General features: G+C 42.0%; 3 protein-coding genes across 3 annotated transcripts; 1 reads left to right on the top strand and 2 right to left on the bottom strand.

Annotated features, from left to right (window-relative positions):
- The first annotated feature begins 422 nt into the window (after nt 1-422).
- LOC109478837 (catechol O-methyltransferase-like) lies at nt 423-3,594 on the top strand. Its single transcript, XM_019780654.1, has 5 exons — nt 423-624; nt 1,113-1,247; nt 1,655-1,848; nt 2,264-2,417; nt 2,920-3,594. The coding sequence occupies exons 1-5, from the start codon at nt 426-428 to the stop codon at nt 3,072-3,074; spliced, it is 837 nt and encodes a 278-aa protein (XP_019636213.1). The 5' UTR covers nt 423-425; the 3' UTR covers nt 3,075-3,594.
- LOC109478836 lies at nt 3,283-8,303 on the bottom strand. Its single transcript, XM_019780653.1, has 7 exons — nt 7,907-8,303; nt 6,315-6,460; nt 5,635-5,805; nt 5,332-5,468; nt 4,749-4,857; nt 3,982-4,098; nt 3,283-3,736 (listed from the first exon to the last, which is right to left on the bottom strand). The coding sequence occupies exons 1-7, from the start codon at nt 8,194-8,196 to the stop codon at nt 3,702-3,704; spliced, it is 1,005 nt and encodes a 334-aa protein (XP_019636212.1). The 5' UTR covers nt 8,197-8,303; the 3' UTR covers nt 3,283-3,701.
- A 1,574-nt stretch (nt 8,304-9,877) lies between these two features.
- On the bottom strand, nt 9,878-12,580 carry LOC109478832 (hemicentin-1-like). The gene is made up of 6 exons (XM_019780650.1): nt 12,387-12,580; nt 11,722-11,868; nt 11,332-11,478; nt 11,044-11,190; nt 10,678-10,782; nt 9,878-10,112 (listed from the first exon to the last, which is right to left on the bottom strand). The coding sequence occupies exons 1-6, from the start codon at nt 12,556-12,558 to the stop codon at nt 9,964-9,966; spliced, it is 867 nt and encodes a 288-aa protein (XP_019636209.1). The 5' UTR covers nt 12,559-12,580; the 3' UTR covers nt 9,878-9,963.
- Nucleotides 12,581-16,066: the final 3,486 nt, after the last annotated feature.

The raw sequence follows: 16,066 nt of genomic DNA, 5'->3' as shown, positions 1-16,066 counted from the left end.
GGGGGGGGGGGGGGCATTCCCAGGTTGCATAGCGCCAGGTGGGTGGAATGTGTTCCTGTGGTGTTTTTACTTTCGTTGATGACATAAACTGAAACAATGAGGGTTGCTCCCTTAAAATTATATACTTCAACATCTGTTGAAATATTTCGAGCAATATAATTGTATATCTTTTTCTATTGACAGACGGTATGGCGCGTAAGTTTCCATAGTATAGCGTTGACTGTAACATTACACACCACATGTTCCATGTTGAAAAGAACACAAAAATTAAAACCCATAGTTAGTCAATTAATGTTGAGCCCCAACACCTCAAAACACACAGAAAAACAAGCCGTTTAACGTGAACAAAATACCTTTCTGCGCTATGCAACCTGGGAGATTTTACCCCCCCGTCGCAATGCATCGTGGGAATGCGAAAACGTTGAATGGTTTTTACCGTCTCATCGTGGCACCGCCAGGTACGACTGAATGAGGACACTGACGTCATGTTTGTCCAGCTGTGCTTTAAAAGGTGTTCAGTACGGGCACTGCTGCACAACGTTGTACAACAACCTGCAACAGAGACGTCGACATTCAGCATTTTCGGGCGATTCCCAGGTGCAAGGAAGCAGACATCGCAGAGCGGTAAGGTTTGCTTTAATACTATGTTATTTACCTACCTGGCTCGAGTTCAAGGTATCCACCTGGCGTATCAATAGAGAATGACATGCACAGTGTTGAATGAGTGTACATTGTGTATATGGACAGACAAAGCCGCTTTGACATGTGCTTTATGTGACACACGGTTTTGAAAGTGCTTATGATGCCAATATATAACATGTTATGATAAGTGATTAAGTACAGGGTCTTTCGTAAGGTTATCTTCAACTATAGGTGCATAAAGGTAAAATATTGTTTTAGGATAGTAATAACGAGTATATCAGTGCCAGTTTAACCACGTTTATGTAAAATTTCTCACTCTAATGTATTTACCTATTTGCACAAAACTGATTGTCTACTCGTAAAATATATTAATTTTGAATTTATCTACAGAATGAAATGTATCAAACTCGTTGATCAAACTGGAAAGAAGGGCGACTAACGTTTGGTGTTTATTATTATATTCTGTACAGACATGAGTAAGGAGCGGCGTGTCCTGCAGTATGTCCTACAGACCGCGTCACGTGGAGACCCTGACAGCGTGCTGGCAGCGGTGGACAAGTACGGCCGGGAGAAGGAATGGAACATGAGTGTCGGGGACGAGAAAGGTCAGTTATAGAAGTAACGGTTTAGCTGGGCGATAGCCTGAGGCGCCAAACATCGTTGGCTTGGCTAAAATGCTTGGCTAAAATAAAATTAACACGCCAGCTGTAGCGAAGCCGCATCATGGATTACCACGATTACCTCACCTTACTTGTATCGTAATCAACCAAGCCCCACTGTGGGATTGTCAACTGTTGACCTTTGTATTCACTTATTTATTTGTGTGGCAAATTTGTTTTAGTTAACCCTCGAGCCACATGGTCGCCTCCATCTTCGTAAGTGGTAGTTTTAGCATATAGAGGACAAGGAAGGAAAAGAGCCTGTCGCAGCAATGGTTAAGAACTGTTAGGAAGTCTAGATCTAAACTTTCCTCGTCTCTCTCGACACGTATATATCTTTGTTCTGTCACTAGGAGCGATCCTGGACCGTTTCGTGAAGGAGAGGGCGCCTCAGACCATGCTGGAGCTGGGCACGTACATGGGCTACTCCGCCGTCAGAATGGTCAGGCTGCTGCCGCAAGGAGCCAAGTTTATCACCGTGGAGGTCAACCAGGACAACGCCGCTGTGGCGAAGGAGATCATCGCGTTTGCAGGGCTGCAAGACAGGGTAATGCCAACATTCCTGTCCATTTGTATTTTTGTATTCTGTTAATTCTTTTAATGGTGTGGAGAAAGACCTTGCTTCGGAGGAGACACGAGAAAGTATGTTTGACTCATCTCCACGCAGATAATTCGGTAGCCGCAAAGACAGCATCAAATTGGCCAAGCAGTATCCATTGGCCAGACAGTATGTGGTGGCCAATGAATACTGTCTGGCCAATGGATACTGCCTGGGCAATTTGATACTCTCTGTCTCTTTGCCGCCACCGAAAGATCTACTTGTAGATTGGGTTTGACGAGCATCCTCTCGCAAGATTGTGACAGTGGTTGTTAAACATTTGATCTCTGTGTTTGTTACCCTTGTTCAACATTCTACAACGTTCATGTTTATATATTTCCATACTTTGTTTGTTTTGTCACAGATTATCCAGGTTCTAGCCGAAACTGCTGAAGTCATCCCCCAGCTGAAGTCCAAGTTTAACGTGGAGTCGTTTGACATGGTGTTTATAGACCACTGGAAGGACTTCTACCTCAGAGATATCAAACTACTGGAACAGAACAAGCTACTACGTAAAGGTACTCATCTCAACACAAGCCAGTTTGGGACTTAACCAAATTTTTGGTTGACTTCACGGAATAGTTCCGTCCATTTGTGGTATATAACCTGTAGCTTCCCCCGTCTCGGGTCAAGGCTGGTCGGTGAGGTCTGATGCAAAGCGCCAAATACAAAATCACTTAGGAGACGTGGAACTAGCAACTAGTAACGTGCTCGACTCAGAACTAAGAGGTCCCGAGTTCGAATCCTGCCATGCTACCAATCTTGTGCCCTTGAGAAAGGCACTTTCCTCACTTCACTAAGGTGAAAAGGAGTATTATCCTCTGCGTTGTTTGAGGCATAAAAGTGTTATATTTGAAAAGAAAAAACTGTGTTAAATGTTGGAAAAGAAACAAGTAACGTTAGTTGTCAAACAACGTAAGAATGAAATTGACTTAACAGAAAATGGTTTGGCCCTAAGCGAGCTACAATTAAATCAATCGTTTTTATTTTCTAAAAAAAGTCTATTTTCTATTTCCCCAGGCACAGTTGTAGTAGCTGATAACATCATCTTCCCCGGGGCTCCAGACTACGCAGACTACGTGCGGACATGCGGCAAGTACGAGTCTACCTTCCACGAGGGCAAAATCAACGGCAAGAAACCAGACGGCATGGAGAAGTCTGTGTACCGAGGCTAGGGACAGAACATTGCAAACACTGCATGTGGAGAATGGTCCTTCATAAGTACTACATGTATTTCCAGGCATTAAGTTGACCACAACTCAATGCATTTTAAGAATGTGCTATATTGTGTTGATTCTAATGCAAGTATGTGCAATTGGAAGTTCTGCACAAGGTGTATAATGCAGAAACGAGAGTTAACTATGTTGCGCATTGAACGTCCTGTATGTCGACAGCAATATGTAATTAGATACAGTAGTTATTACAATTCTAGGACTTACTGTGAACAATTTGCCTAGTTCTAAGGAAGACTTTCAATAGATCACATATTTCTTAGAAAAGCGATGCATATGTTTTTCTTAATCTATTCCCTTGTAAGACAATTTGATTTCACCACTTTATAATGTACTGTTCTTAAGTACAGAAAAGTGTAAATTCAGCAATTCTTGATTTTGTAATATTCTACTTTACATTGTTCACGCTTTGCTTCATTAGCTAAGAAAAATCTGAATAAAGAAGAAAACTTTAAGCTGAAAAGTACTGGCTTTCTTAATGTGCAAATTTGACCTTAAGGCATCTTTCCCCTGTAGGCAGAATAGGAAGACTCAGTGTTTTCCTTTTCTCGCAACTGTCGTTCGTCGACGTCACACGTTCAGACATGACACTGTGCCCACCCTTCCTGTGGAAGAAATATAACGGCATGAAGGCAGACTTCTCATAAAATTAGTTTCTCTATATGACAAAGCTAAGAACAGTTTACAGTCGTCCATGATAGAGTAAAATTACGTTTTGACAGTGTAGTTCAAGTACAAAGTGGGCTGCAACACTGGTCCCTGTACTAAAAATGACTTGAACAGACCGTGGAGTTAAAAGAGTACAGACCAACTAGATTTTTTTTCCACCGGAGACACTGCAATACCTTACCGTGGCGCTGGGAGGCCTCGCTGCACAGTCTGGTGAATCTGCCGCTCTCCACCAGCTTGTCGAAGCCCTGGTTCCAGTACACGGTGAAATTGTTGTCCTTCCGGGTCATCATGGCAGCTGCGGAAGTAATTTCATCATTTTTGTAAACACACCTGTCATTGGATCACAGTTGCTTCAAAGCAGGACAAAACAAAATACATTTTTGTAAACACACCTGTCATTGGATGACAATTCACAACCCAGGACAAAGCAAAGAAAGCTCATCCGCAAAAGCTGATTATGAATCAAGAACCATATGGTTAATTCAATTCAACTTTAAAAGTTATATTAGGCCATGCTGATTTAATTATATGTATGACATCCTCCCGCTCATAAATTTTCGTCCGTTTCCAAAAAAGTAATCGACCATACTGTAAATCATACAAAGCAGCTGCAAAATCAGCGAATATATTCTGTAAATTGCAACAGAAAATATATTGGAAAACGACACTCATGTTGTAGAACGCCAAAATCAAGTCAAAAGGAAAAGAAGAAGTATGTAAAGAAATGAAAATGAATAGTCTATTATTCGCCACACCATACTATATACATACATACCACTAAGATATGATAATCAAGGCAACTTTTTTTGCTAATTTTTATTTTCATTTTATTTTCACACGCTCGCACCAGTTTTGGGGTTCCCAGAATACATATAATCAAATCAACATGGCCTTAGTGAAACTACGTCACTGTATGCACCCCCCCCTACGGCACTTGTGACTTACAGCCGTCCAGCATGCAGGTTTGCGGCGAGGTGGGAGACAAGATTTGAATGACGGACTCGTCAACGTATCCCTGTGAAATAAACGTGCCGGCTGCCCACCCAGCATCCACCTGTAAGTTAGACAAGTCATATTCAGTGTGATTTGTCGGACATTTAGTGCTGAATTTTCTATACAAGGGCCATGTAACACCCTATATTTTGGCGACGCCTCAGGGGCGAGCCTAATGGTGCCTTATTGTGTGCAGTCTGCAATAATTCTTGGAATTGTACAGGAATGCGTCCACAGGTATGTTTGTGTTTTAGCACGATAACTCAACCAGCTAAGGATGGATTTCTATGAAACATGGTAGGTGGGTAGGTCTTGGGAAGACCGCAAAATGATTAGATTTTGGACTCCTTAGCGGCTTGTTATGGTACTGCAGCAGAAGTTCAGGTTTTAATCTCTCATTTGAAAAGGCGAGTTACTTTACATCTTTGATTCTGTTTTTTTTCGGAGAAATGTTCTAATATCGTATACCACATTTTCTATTTAACGGGAACGGTAACAGCTATGATAACAAAAGAAGAACAAACTGAACAGTCACCTCTCCGGTGCTGATTTTCTCCTGAAATGCGTCGGTTTCGGTCACGTGGAGGATCTTATCCGCCGGTAGCACCGATCCCGTGATGCTCGACTGCCTGGCCAGGCACTTCTCGTCGTCCACCCAGCCGTCCATGAAAACTGCGGTGCGAGACGGATTCAGATTTTATTTCCAATGACATAGCAGGTACACGAATAAAATCAATATTACCTGAGATGCGTCATTGATTACAAAGCCGAAATTTACCAATCATAACTTTATGAGGCTAAATATTGTATGATATTGGTGTTAGCAGTTGAAATTTACCAATCTTCTTGCCAGAGACGTCGTTCACGTTGAAGTTTCCGGGGTTCCCCCTTCTGACGTAGAACGCCGGCGGGTGAGTCGGCAGGAAGGCCTTGGAGAAGGAGAAGGTTCCGTCCCGGAGACGGGTCCGGGACCAGCCGGTACAGGCGTCGTACCACCCGTTCATCAGACCTGGAGACATGCGGCAAAAGTAGGGTAACTATGGGGACTGTTTTGAGTTACTTTTCTAAGATTCTATGTTTCACTATTAGGAGGGTAGGTTAGGAGGGTAAGTTACATGAAGATCTGTAGAAGTTTCGCATTTTCCGAGCCTTGTTAATATAGAGCACAATCATGACCGGATTAAATGCCTCAGAAATATCTAGGAATTTCCATATGACGTATAGTACATGATGCTTGTATTCATCCCTTATACCAGTCGCAAGCTTTAAAAGCACAAATATGGCCCCGAAAAAAGAGCTCGAGATTGTTACTTGATGCCGCGACAGTTTTACTCCGACCTTCACCTCCATTCTTGACGAGACTCGACCACAACGATTTTTATGTCGCGTTGTTTTCTACCACCAACAAGACAATTGAATTTTGTACGACAATTTTGTACAACTTTGAACGACTTTGCTAGGAATATGCCCTCAGATTGCGATCGATCGCTCGACAAATGCATGTGCCCAGATCCTTACCCTGCCCTCCCTTGCCGTGCTGGCCGGCCTGGGAGTCCCAACAGTTCGGGTAGGAGTCCCACACCGTGCGGCAGTTCAGTCCGGCCGCCGCGCACACCTCCCGGATCAGGTCATGGTGGTACCCCGCTAGGTTTCCTTCCACGTCGCTGTATGGTAGATTGAAAAAAAATATGGAACCCATAGTTATGTTGTGAATAACGTTTTGAAAAATGCCACAATCACAAATGATACAAATCGACGTGGGGTCGTGTGGTGTAGCGGCAGATTTCTCGACTCGTAACCAAGAGGTCCCGGGTTCGAGTCCTTACATGCCACCGATCTTGTGCCCTTGGGAAAGACACTTTATACTACTTTCCTCACTTCGATCAGGTGCAAATGAGTATTGTATTGTCCCCTGTGTTGGTGGCGGCATTAATATAACTTAATATAAGTTTAAAACAAAACTTGAGTGTGACGTCGCCACGTCTTGTGATTATATGTTGGAATATAAAAAAAGAAGAAGAAAATCGACGTGGTCTTCAAGGTAAAGATTTAAAAATATTTGGCACAGACAGCCAAACTATAGCCGCGGATCGCTGGAAAAATAGTAGAATCAAGAATTCTGAGATCTCATACCTCCATGAAATATGAGTTTATGTAAATGATTTGTTTCATTGAATAGGCAATTTGAACAATAGGAAGTTCTGCTGCAGTACGAAGGTCATCCACCAGGAGGCCCATATTTGACCTTGACCTTTGTCTTTCTAAGACCTACCAGCATACCAAATATCATTACAATCCATGAAGGCGTTATGAAGTTATGGTGCGGAAACACAGACACGCAAACACACAGACGCGCCAAAAACAATACCTCAATTTTTCATGGAGGTAATTAGCCAATAAAAGGGAATACTATACCAGCTGAGTATACCAGAGAGGGTACATGTTGCGATCCGCGGTACCTGGTAGAGTTTAGCCAAACTATAAAATCATCACCATTCGTGCAGTTGCGACGATGTTTACACATTTTTCCAACAAAGAGACGGTGTTTTCTACCCCATGTTTGACCCCTGAAGGTCGACGTCCGGGGGTATTGTCCTCGTCTCATGTTGCAGTTTACCGAGTCATCTCACGGTTGGCTGCGCCTATTGAATATGTTCCGCACGTATTCTTTGTCTCTTAAACGTCCATGGCAAAAACTTACACAGTAGTACCTGCCGTTAATTTGTTTTTTAGATATTTTTCAGTAGCGTCAGGTGGATGGAAACATCCTTACCATTCCTTCTACATGTAAGCATGGATAGTTGCATGATTGTACTATGTCTTTGCATAGTTCAGTGCTCCGTTGGAGTTTAACAATTATCAAATGCACCAGCAGGTGTCTATGTAATGTCGATGAAATATCAAGTCACATACTTAGTACCTACGGTGGTTATGTTTCCGCGTTTGTCGTCGTAGGTTTGAGAAGAAACGGGTGCAACAGTTTGATTTTAAACTGTGCCCTGTAACTACTTTTTGGCGTAAGTGCCCTGTGGTTCTTCTTAAAACTACAGGACGGCAAAATCGTCGAGGAAAACTATCCGTAGGATGTATGTAAACAGGGCTTGACTTACATGTACTCGTGTGCACCGTAGTCGTGCCCGATCATGATCAGCCAGGTCTTGCCGGCCGCCGGTCCGTCGTTGCCGCCGCCCGAGGTACCCTGAGCCGCCCCGATGTTGTACACGTTCTGTCGGTTCATGCTGACGGCGGCCAGCACGATGGCGATGATAGCCAGTAGGACGCAAAGGGCTCCCAGCAACATGGTGGGCAGATTCAGACCCGAGTCCTGCGTCTTCTGGGGCGGAATCACCGCACGGATATCGGCGGTACTCGCCGTTGCTTCTTCGTCAAGTTTCCTCATCTCGATCTGCAAGTCTCTTCCCTTTGATTCAAAGTTGCGTGTGAATCGTAGATTTGAAAGCCACCAAATCTGAGCAAAGCTTTTTCCAGCTAGTTAGCTGCGGTAAGACCTGTGCGTTTAGCCCAGGGGGAGTGGCAAAGAACACCAGCGACAAAATTTGTGCCGTGGGGGTCAGTGTCTGGTCGGTATGTGTCCCCTGCGTCTGTGAACAATACAAGGTCGTCAACAGACACCTGATACGCCCTACTCACCTTACACCTTGTTGCCTCACCTACATACACACCAGGCGTCCTGATACTAGTACATGCTGTTTGATACGCACGACCAGTCTACAAGGTCATGCATTGCGGCCTTTTTTGCCTTGAAGGACTCCTATCATTATTTCATTGGCTGATGAATACAACTGGATCAAGTGATGTGTGATACATAACAGAAAACACCACGTGTATTCTTAATGTCACTGCGACAATTCCCTACAAAGTTTGTCTCCCATTAAATAAACCTTCTCATCGAGGGATTTTTAACATTCGTCACACTCAGAGACTTATCATCTCAGTTAGAAATTCGTCATCGTGAATGGTTTAAGATTGTCACTGAATATGTAGAAAATCTGTACTTATGTTTAGACTTGTTTATCAAGGTTATAAGAGTACGTTTGTGTGAGAGAACCAGTTATACAATACAATGGGTGCATAAAAAGTAAACGGACATGAAACGAATTCATTGTCAGCCATACGGTTGATGTAGAACAGTTTAATCACAGGCACACATGATCACACATAGAATCAAGTCACAGTTCAAAGACTGATAAAAGATAAAAGGAATCTATTGAAAAGGAATCTATTGAAAAGATCCATACATTTTGATAGGTCACCATGTTTCAATAATGTAAGGTGATCACACGCTGGTTATGCTTGTCAACGAAATGTGAAGCTCTACGTTGGTGAATTAGGAAGCATAACTGTGGTCATCTAACCCTGGCATCATAATGTTGATGTTCCGTAGCTAGGCTACAACAACAATATCATCCTGGATTATTGTTTAACAGTAACTGATTTAGGTGATTTTTGTATGGTTCATGCATCTTAACCCAGCAATAACTTTGACATGTTACGTAGTACGATAACCTCAATAAGTACTAAACATTATCAGCACATTTACTTCAGAATAACCTTATACAGTGTATATCGGACTTCTTATCACCAAAATAAAATGAGTCATTTGAATCATCATCATCATCATCGTCCGGCTGCGGAGAAGTCGACCAGTCATTTGAATGAACACATGAAATTTAGCAAATGAAGATGTCCACACACAACTAAAAAGCAAAGAAATGCATCAAGGAGAAGATGTAACATTTTCTGCGATGAAAATCCTATAAATATATATATAACTTAATTCGCAAAATCATGCCCGAAGTCTAATTGCTTTTACAATCAAGTATACTACTCATTGCAATACAGTAACAGGAGACAGGTAACAACTGTCTGGAAAAAAACTTCTACTTCTACTACTACGCTAGCTATTATGGGGTTCGACTTCTTCTTTGAAGGCAGTGGATAATGAATAGTCCCACATTCTGCATAATTAGTGGGTTTTGTGATCTCAGTAGATATATAGAAATGCAGTTTTTTGGTGATCTTCTAAATGGCGAAAGGATGGAGAAATTGTTGTAACTGTCTGACATAATCTGTTTCTTCCGGTCTCATAGTGAGGACACTGGCTAACAAAATGTATTTCATTTTCCACTGCATTCATAAGCATTCCCTATATTTTTCCTCTAATATCCATGACTCTGTTGGGGTCTCTGATGCAGCAGTACCACACCATGGCGCCGGTCATGCCAATCCCGATCAGAACCTCCTGGATAACCAACGCCAACGTTTCGGTGTTCCAAAAGGAGGTTGACGAACCACCTAATATTTAGAAGAGAAAAATATGGGTATAAAAAAAGAATAATCTACAATACGTTTTAAAAAGATGAATACTAACTGTCTTTGCAATATAGTGTCCTGTCCCCTGTATAATGGTACGGTCCAAAAAGTGGTCGGTTATTTTTCAGGTTATGGTCTGATAACCGATGGGAAATGGAGCCCTCTGATTGGTCGACGTATGGGTACTACTACTACTACTACTTCTACTAGAACAGTGCCTTGAAACGCAAGCCTCCATGATGTACACCATAGGCTTATGTCATAAATCGGCACCATCTCCATATTTGACATCATATGGAGGTGACAATATTATTGAAGTTTTTTTATTTTTGGTAAAAAGTCAGGCTTGATACAAATGATCATAGAAAACTGCATGCCAGACTATATAAAATCCAAATCTGCTATTTCATATAATGTAGCGATAAAAAGAGCAGGTAGTCAAAACAAGAAAGCGCTTATGTATGGTACATAAGACATCCACCATGATAAAATCCGTGCTTATGCGCCCTTTTAATGTTGTGCAAAATGAAGCAAATTGGGTTCCTACCGTTAGTATTTGAGGGCCCATCACACTGGTTGTGACAGTGCCGGGTGCCCTCCTCATGACTTGGGTTGCAGCAGTAGTCCCGGTACCTGGTGCGGGTTTGCTGGCCTGTTTACAAGCGATGTATGGTCGCGGCTTAGTCAACTATGGTAATGGACATTTACATAAGATATTTACGTGGCTACGTACTCTTTTGGGAGCCGTTGAAGACGTGCTAACCGGTGTAAAAGTGGGTGAAAAGATAAAATATTCTCTATATGAGATAGCAAAGCATTTAATGTAGAGGAAAAAACTTTACTTGTTAGAGAAGACGAAGAATATGTAAACATTAAAAAAATAGCCATGATATGTTGATTATTAGGTTCTTACCCTCCCCACAAGCCGGTGAACAGGAGCTCCATGGGTACCAGTTCCCCCACTCACACCGGCAGCACGGCTGTGTGTTACAGGACATGGTCTCGCTGTCAGAGCTGGGAGAACAGCAGGAGTCACGATGTCTGCTTCGAGTCATCGTTCCTGACATACATCGGGATAAAACAAATCATTACAGCCAGTATGCAAAGGCAAAAGGGTATCCAATAATGAGAATGGAGTCTTTCCCTAGCTTAGAAATGGCTCCTTATATCTAGCGAATTCGAAGAATGTATAAATGTTCACCTCCTCCACAAGTCTGTGTACAGTTACTCCATGGGTACCAGTCCCCCCACTCACACGAACAGCACGGCTGGGTGTTACAGGACGTAGTCTGGGTGTCAGAGCTGGGAGAACAGCAGGAGTCCTGATGTCGGGTTCGAGTCATCGTTCCTGAGGTAGATAGGGATAAAATCAGCCATTACAACTCATTGTGAACCAATAGTCGTTTTGTACAACTCGTGTCATCCTTGATCATTCAGCAAAAGTCTAGCGCTAGTTTGAGTTTTGTACATGTGGGTATATATATATCCTACTTTACCTACTGTATTTATGATAATTTTTACTGACGAACATACTTTATCCTGAAATTAAGTTTATTGGGGTGAAAGGTTTTTGTCGTCTCTGCCAACCTACCTTCGCCACATGTACGCGAACAGCTGCTCCAGGAGCTCCAAGGACGCCAGGTGCAGCTGCAGCAGCTGTGGGTGTTACAGCGGGTGGTCTGTGTCTCCTGCCTTGGAGAGCAGCAAGACTTCCGGGACCTCGTTCGCTGCTGAGTTCCTAGATTGTCCAAACAAGCCTACTTAGGCATTCCCACTAGGATAAAATTGTTGGGATTGAGCCGAATAGATTCGCTTTGATACGGCTTCGAACCGGCTCGACCCGGTTCCAAGGCGGTTCGAAGCCGGATGAAAGCGAATCAATGACTCGATTCGGACAATATTTCATCTTTGTGGGAATGGGGCCTTAGATTATTGAACGTAAACTACTGAGTCACACCATTTCTCAATGCGACCGTTGAATATGTTTATTACTGAAGTAAAAGACGTCAGACCAAGTTAAATAATACAAGTCCACACCGTTTTGACCTTACCTTAAAGCTGTGCGATTGTAGTGCAAAGCGAGAGCATTCTTGTATAAGTCGTGCATGTGTCATACAAAAATCAGCTTCCTGTTACCGACAAGGCTGTTTTAAATCTTTCTCAGCGGCTGGTTCTGTCACAAACTGCTAGCAAATAATAAAACCTAACGACGAATGTAACCGCGCCGTAACTAGAAAGAATGAAACCAGTGCTCACCCCCGCCGCACGACGCGGAGCATCCGGACCAAGAGCTCCAGCTACCCCAGGAGCAGGAGCAGCGACGGCGGCGGCGTCGGCCTAGGCGGAGAATACCGTCCCCTTCTGTCAGGAGCAGAGCCAAAAGGACCACGAGAAAAACGACTCGAAGACAGAACTTTCCCGAAGCCATGTCTGAAGTACAGGACAACCTTTCAGAAATGAAAATAGAAAATTTCCCAGCCTTTTAAAGGACTCACCATAAACACCGTCACGTTACCAAGGTGACCTTGGTAACGTGCTGTTGTTTATGGTGAGTCCTTTCAAAGGCTGGGGAATTTTTTATTTTCATTTCTGAAAGGTGAATACCTTAGGATCGTGGCATTTATTCAGCTGTGACCATGTGAAACTGCACCTTTAATTTTGCTCACCCCTTTGCCAGGGCCAACAAGAAACGTGTTAATAGACGAAAATTACAAAGTCAACAAACGAGAAAGGCTTCAGGCTTGAGGGAGTTACAGACATATGTGGGCATTCAAGCTCACATCGCGGTGCTGTTAGGTGCAATCCACATAGTTTACGCTGTATCGGCACAGCACAATATAATCTACGGAGTTGTATTTGAATGTGAAACAATGAGGAATTCTGCTTCAGCGATTGAGAAAGCTGGTGACTATTTATCAGAAAGAGCTGGTCGGGACTTTATACTTGTTCGATGTCCTGCTATGGCAAACAACAATCTAATCTGTCGGATGGAAGAAGGAATAGAAGATATCTCCTTCATCGGAGGTAAACATGACTTCCCGGTGACAGAAGCAAATGTTATCACTATTATAATGCTCTACTAGTTTTCTTTATTAGTCGTTGTCAAGGCACATCATCCATTGAAAGATCGTTTTGATATCAACACAGCTGATAATCGCGCTACAACACGGAAGTAAAATAGAATTATAAGGAAAGTACAGTTTTTGTCTCTATCAAAGTTAAATTTTTTTTCAGATTGGTATTTCTCAAAATGACAAAGACAACTAGATGACAGTTGTACCGGGAAATTATAATTCCAGCTGTAATTGTAAATTTAAACTTCAATGTTAACATTAATATGTAACAGTAACTTCAGTGACGTAAGAAAAAAGGGTGCTTAAAATTTGTAGTATGTCATTTTCTTGGAGTCAATTTGGCCAGATTATGTGTTCTCAAGTAGGGACGTGGAAAGATTAGGAAATTGTCAATATCTATGTCGTACAAACCTGAGAAACATTTGAAAATAAAAACTAAATCTAATATTTCGCGTCTGTATGATAAAGGTAAAAGTGAGCAAGTAGACAGCCTGTCTTTATATGTGTAATCAGTGGAGAAATTATTAAGAATGTATTTGGTTCTACGTCTCTGTACACTTTCCAGTCTTTCTATTAGTTCATGTGTATGCGGAGACCATACCGTGGAACAGTACTCTAGCTTACTTCGAACAAGGGACATGTAAAGAGCTTTTTTAACAGACATAGGAGCATGGTAACCTAATGACCGTTTTATAAAACCTAGTGTAGAGTTGGCTCTAGAGACGATGTTTTGGATATGAAATGTCCATGTTAATTGGCCGGTTGCAGAGACTCGAAGGTCATTAAATTCGGAGACAACCTCTAAAAACGTGTCTTCCATTTTGTATTGAAAGCGAATTTGATTTTTCCCCTACCAATGGTAAGTATTTTGCATTTGTCAGCGTTGAACTTCATCATTCATATTTTGCCCCAATTGTACATATTCTCGATGTCTTTTTGAAGAGAAATACAGTCAATAACAGTTGAGATATTTTTTAAAACATTTCGAATCATCTGCATATAATGCCACTGTGTTACTAACAACAGAGGGTAGATCGTTAATGAATAACAGAAATAAAAGTGGCCCAAGTATAGAACCTTGGTGGACTCCTGAGAGACCTGGTAGCAATTCAGAATGTTCATTCTCTACAATGACTCGTTGTCTGCGACCAGACAAATAACTATCGAACCAAGCAAGCAAGTTTGAGTGCACACCATACATTTTAAACTTGTGGACAAGAAGGCTATGGGAGACACAGTCGAAAGCCTTAGAGAAATCAAGAAATTCAACATCAACTTGGCCGCCGTTATCCAGAATGGAACCGATTGTGTGATAAATTTGAAGTAGCAATGTTGCTGTCGACCTGCCCTTAATGAACCCATGTTGAAGAGGATGAATTTGGTCTTTAAGATAAGGGAAGATGCGGTTAAACAAACATCTTTCCATTACTTTACTAATTATACTTAACAGAGAGATAGGACGGTAGTTTTCAACAGATTCCTTGCGGCCTTTTTTGAAAACTGGACATACATTAGCGTCTTTCCACTGTGCCGGCACCCAGCCTAGACGTAGACTTTTGTTAAACAGTGTCGTTAGCTGAGGTGCTATTTCCTGTGCACACCGACGCAGGATAACAGGGGATATTCCGTCGGGACCATATGCCTTAGCACAGTCAAGATTATTAAGTACATCTAATATCTCTTCATTCGTAAATACAAAGTACCCCAGATTTGGGTGTTGAAATACAGGTATATCAGAAAGTTGATGTTCAATAGTCGGCAGAGTAAAAACTGAGTGAACATATTTGTTAAATATATCCGCCTTTTCCTTGGGCGTTTTGGCCTCATCAGTACCAAAATTCATAAAACTAGAAAGACGGCTAGAGCCAGTTTTGGATTTAAAGAAAGACCAAAACTTTTTCGGGTTCCTGTGGACTTTGGTTCCAAGGCTACCCAAGAAAGCCTTGTACTTAGTTTTCAGCAGTTTTTGGAGGTCATTTCTTTGTTTCCTAAACTTGGCCCAAATGAGATGGTTTATTGGTCCTTTTGGCAAGTCGCCATGTTGTCATTTTTTTGTTACAAGCATGTATGACATCACCATCAATCCAAGGTGATGAAAAAGTATTCTTCACACAAATCTGAGGTATGAACAAATCAACAGCTTTCATCAACTCGTCCCCACCTTTCCCAAATGTCATCGAGAGCTTCATTAATCTTATCACATGAAAACAAATTAGCCAAGCTTGACCTCAGCGAGTCAAAGTCCCCTTTCGTATAGTTATAAGTATAACGTTTAGTACGGGCAAAACTCGGCCTATTTCGTGTAAACAAGTCAAAGTGTAAAATTGACAAAGTCATCAAACGAGAAAGGCTTCACGCTTGAGGGAGTTACAAACATATGTGGACATTCAAGCTCACATCGCGGTGCTGTTAGGTGTAATCCACATAGTTTACGCTGTATCTGCACAGCACAATATAATCTACGGAGTTGTATTTGAATGTGAAACAATGAGGAATTCTGCTTCAGCGATTGAGAAAGCTGGTAACTATTTATCAGAAATAGCTGGTCGGGACTTTATATTTGTTCGACGTCCTGCTATGGCAAACAACTATCTAATCTGTCGGATGGAAGAAGGAATAGTAGTAATGGTTTATTGTTGTTTCACAAACTTTACAGAATGGCAGAGCCATGGCACCAGACCATGGCTCTGAATTGATCTGTAATTAACAGAATCGTTCCATAAATAGACAGCATTCAACGCCTAAAACAAGATCACATATCAATCGAGTAATTAAAAGAATTACTTTAGGTTAAAATAAGTTAAAATATCATATAGTTTAAAACATTAGTACACTCGGCTAGGACAACATAGATTGAACATT

Source organism: Branchiostoma belcheri, unplaced genomic scaffold, assembly GCF_001625305.1.
Source record: "Branchiostoma belcheri isolate BF01 breed outbred unplaced genomic scaffold, Haploidv18h27 scaffold45, whole genome shotgun sequence".
Taxonomy (NCBI): domain Eukaryota; kingdom Metazoa; phylum Chordata; class Leptocardii; order Amphioxiformes; family Branchiostomatidae; genus Branchiostoma; species Branchiostoma belcheri.
Note: the sequence above shows the minus strand (reverse complement) of the source record. Positions and strands in the feature narration are given on the sequence as shown.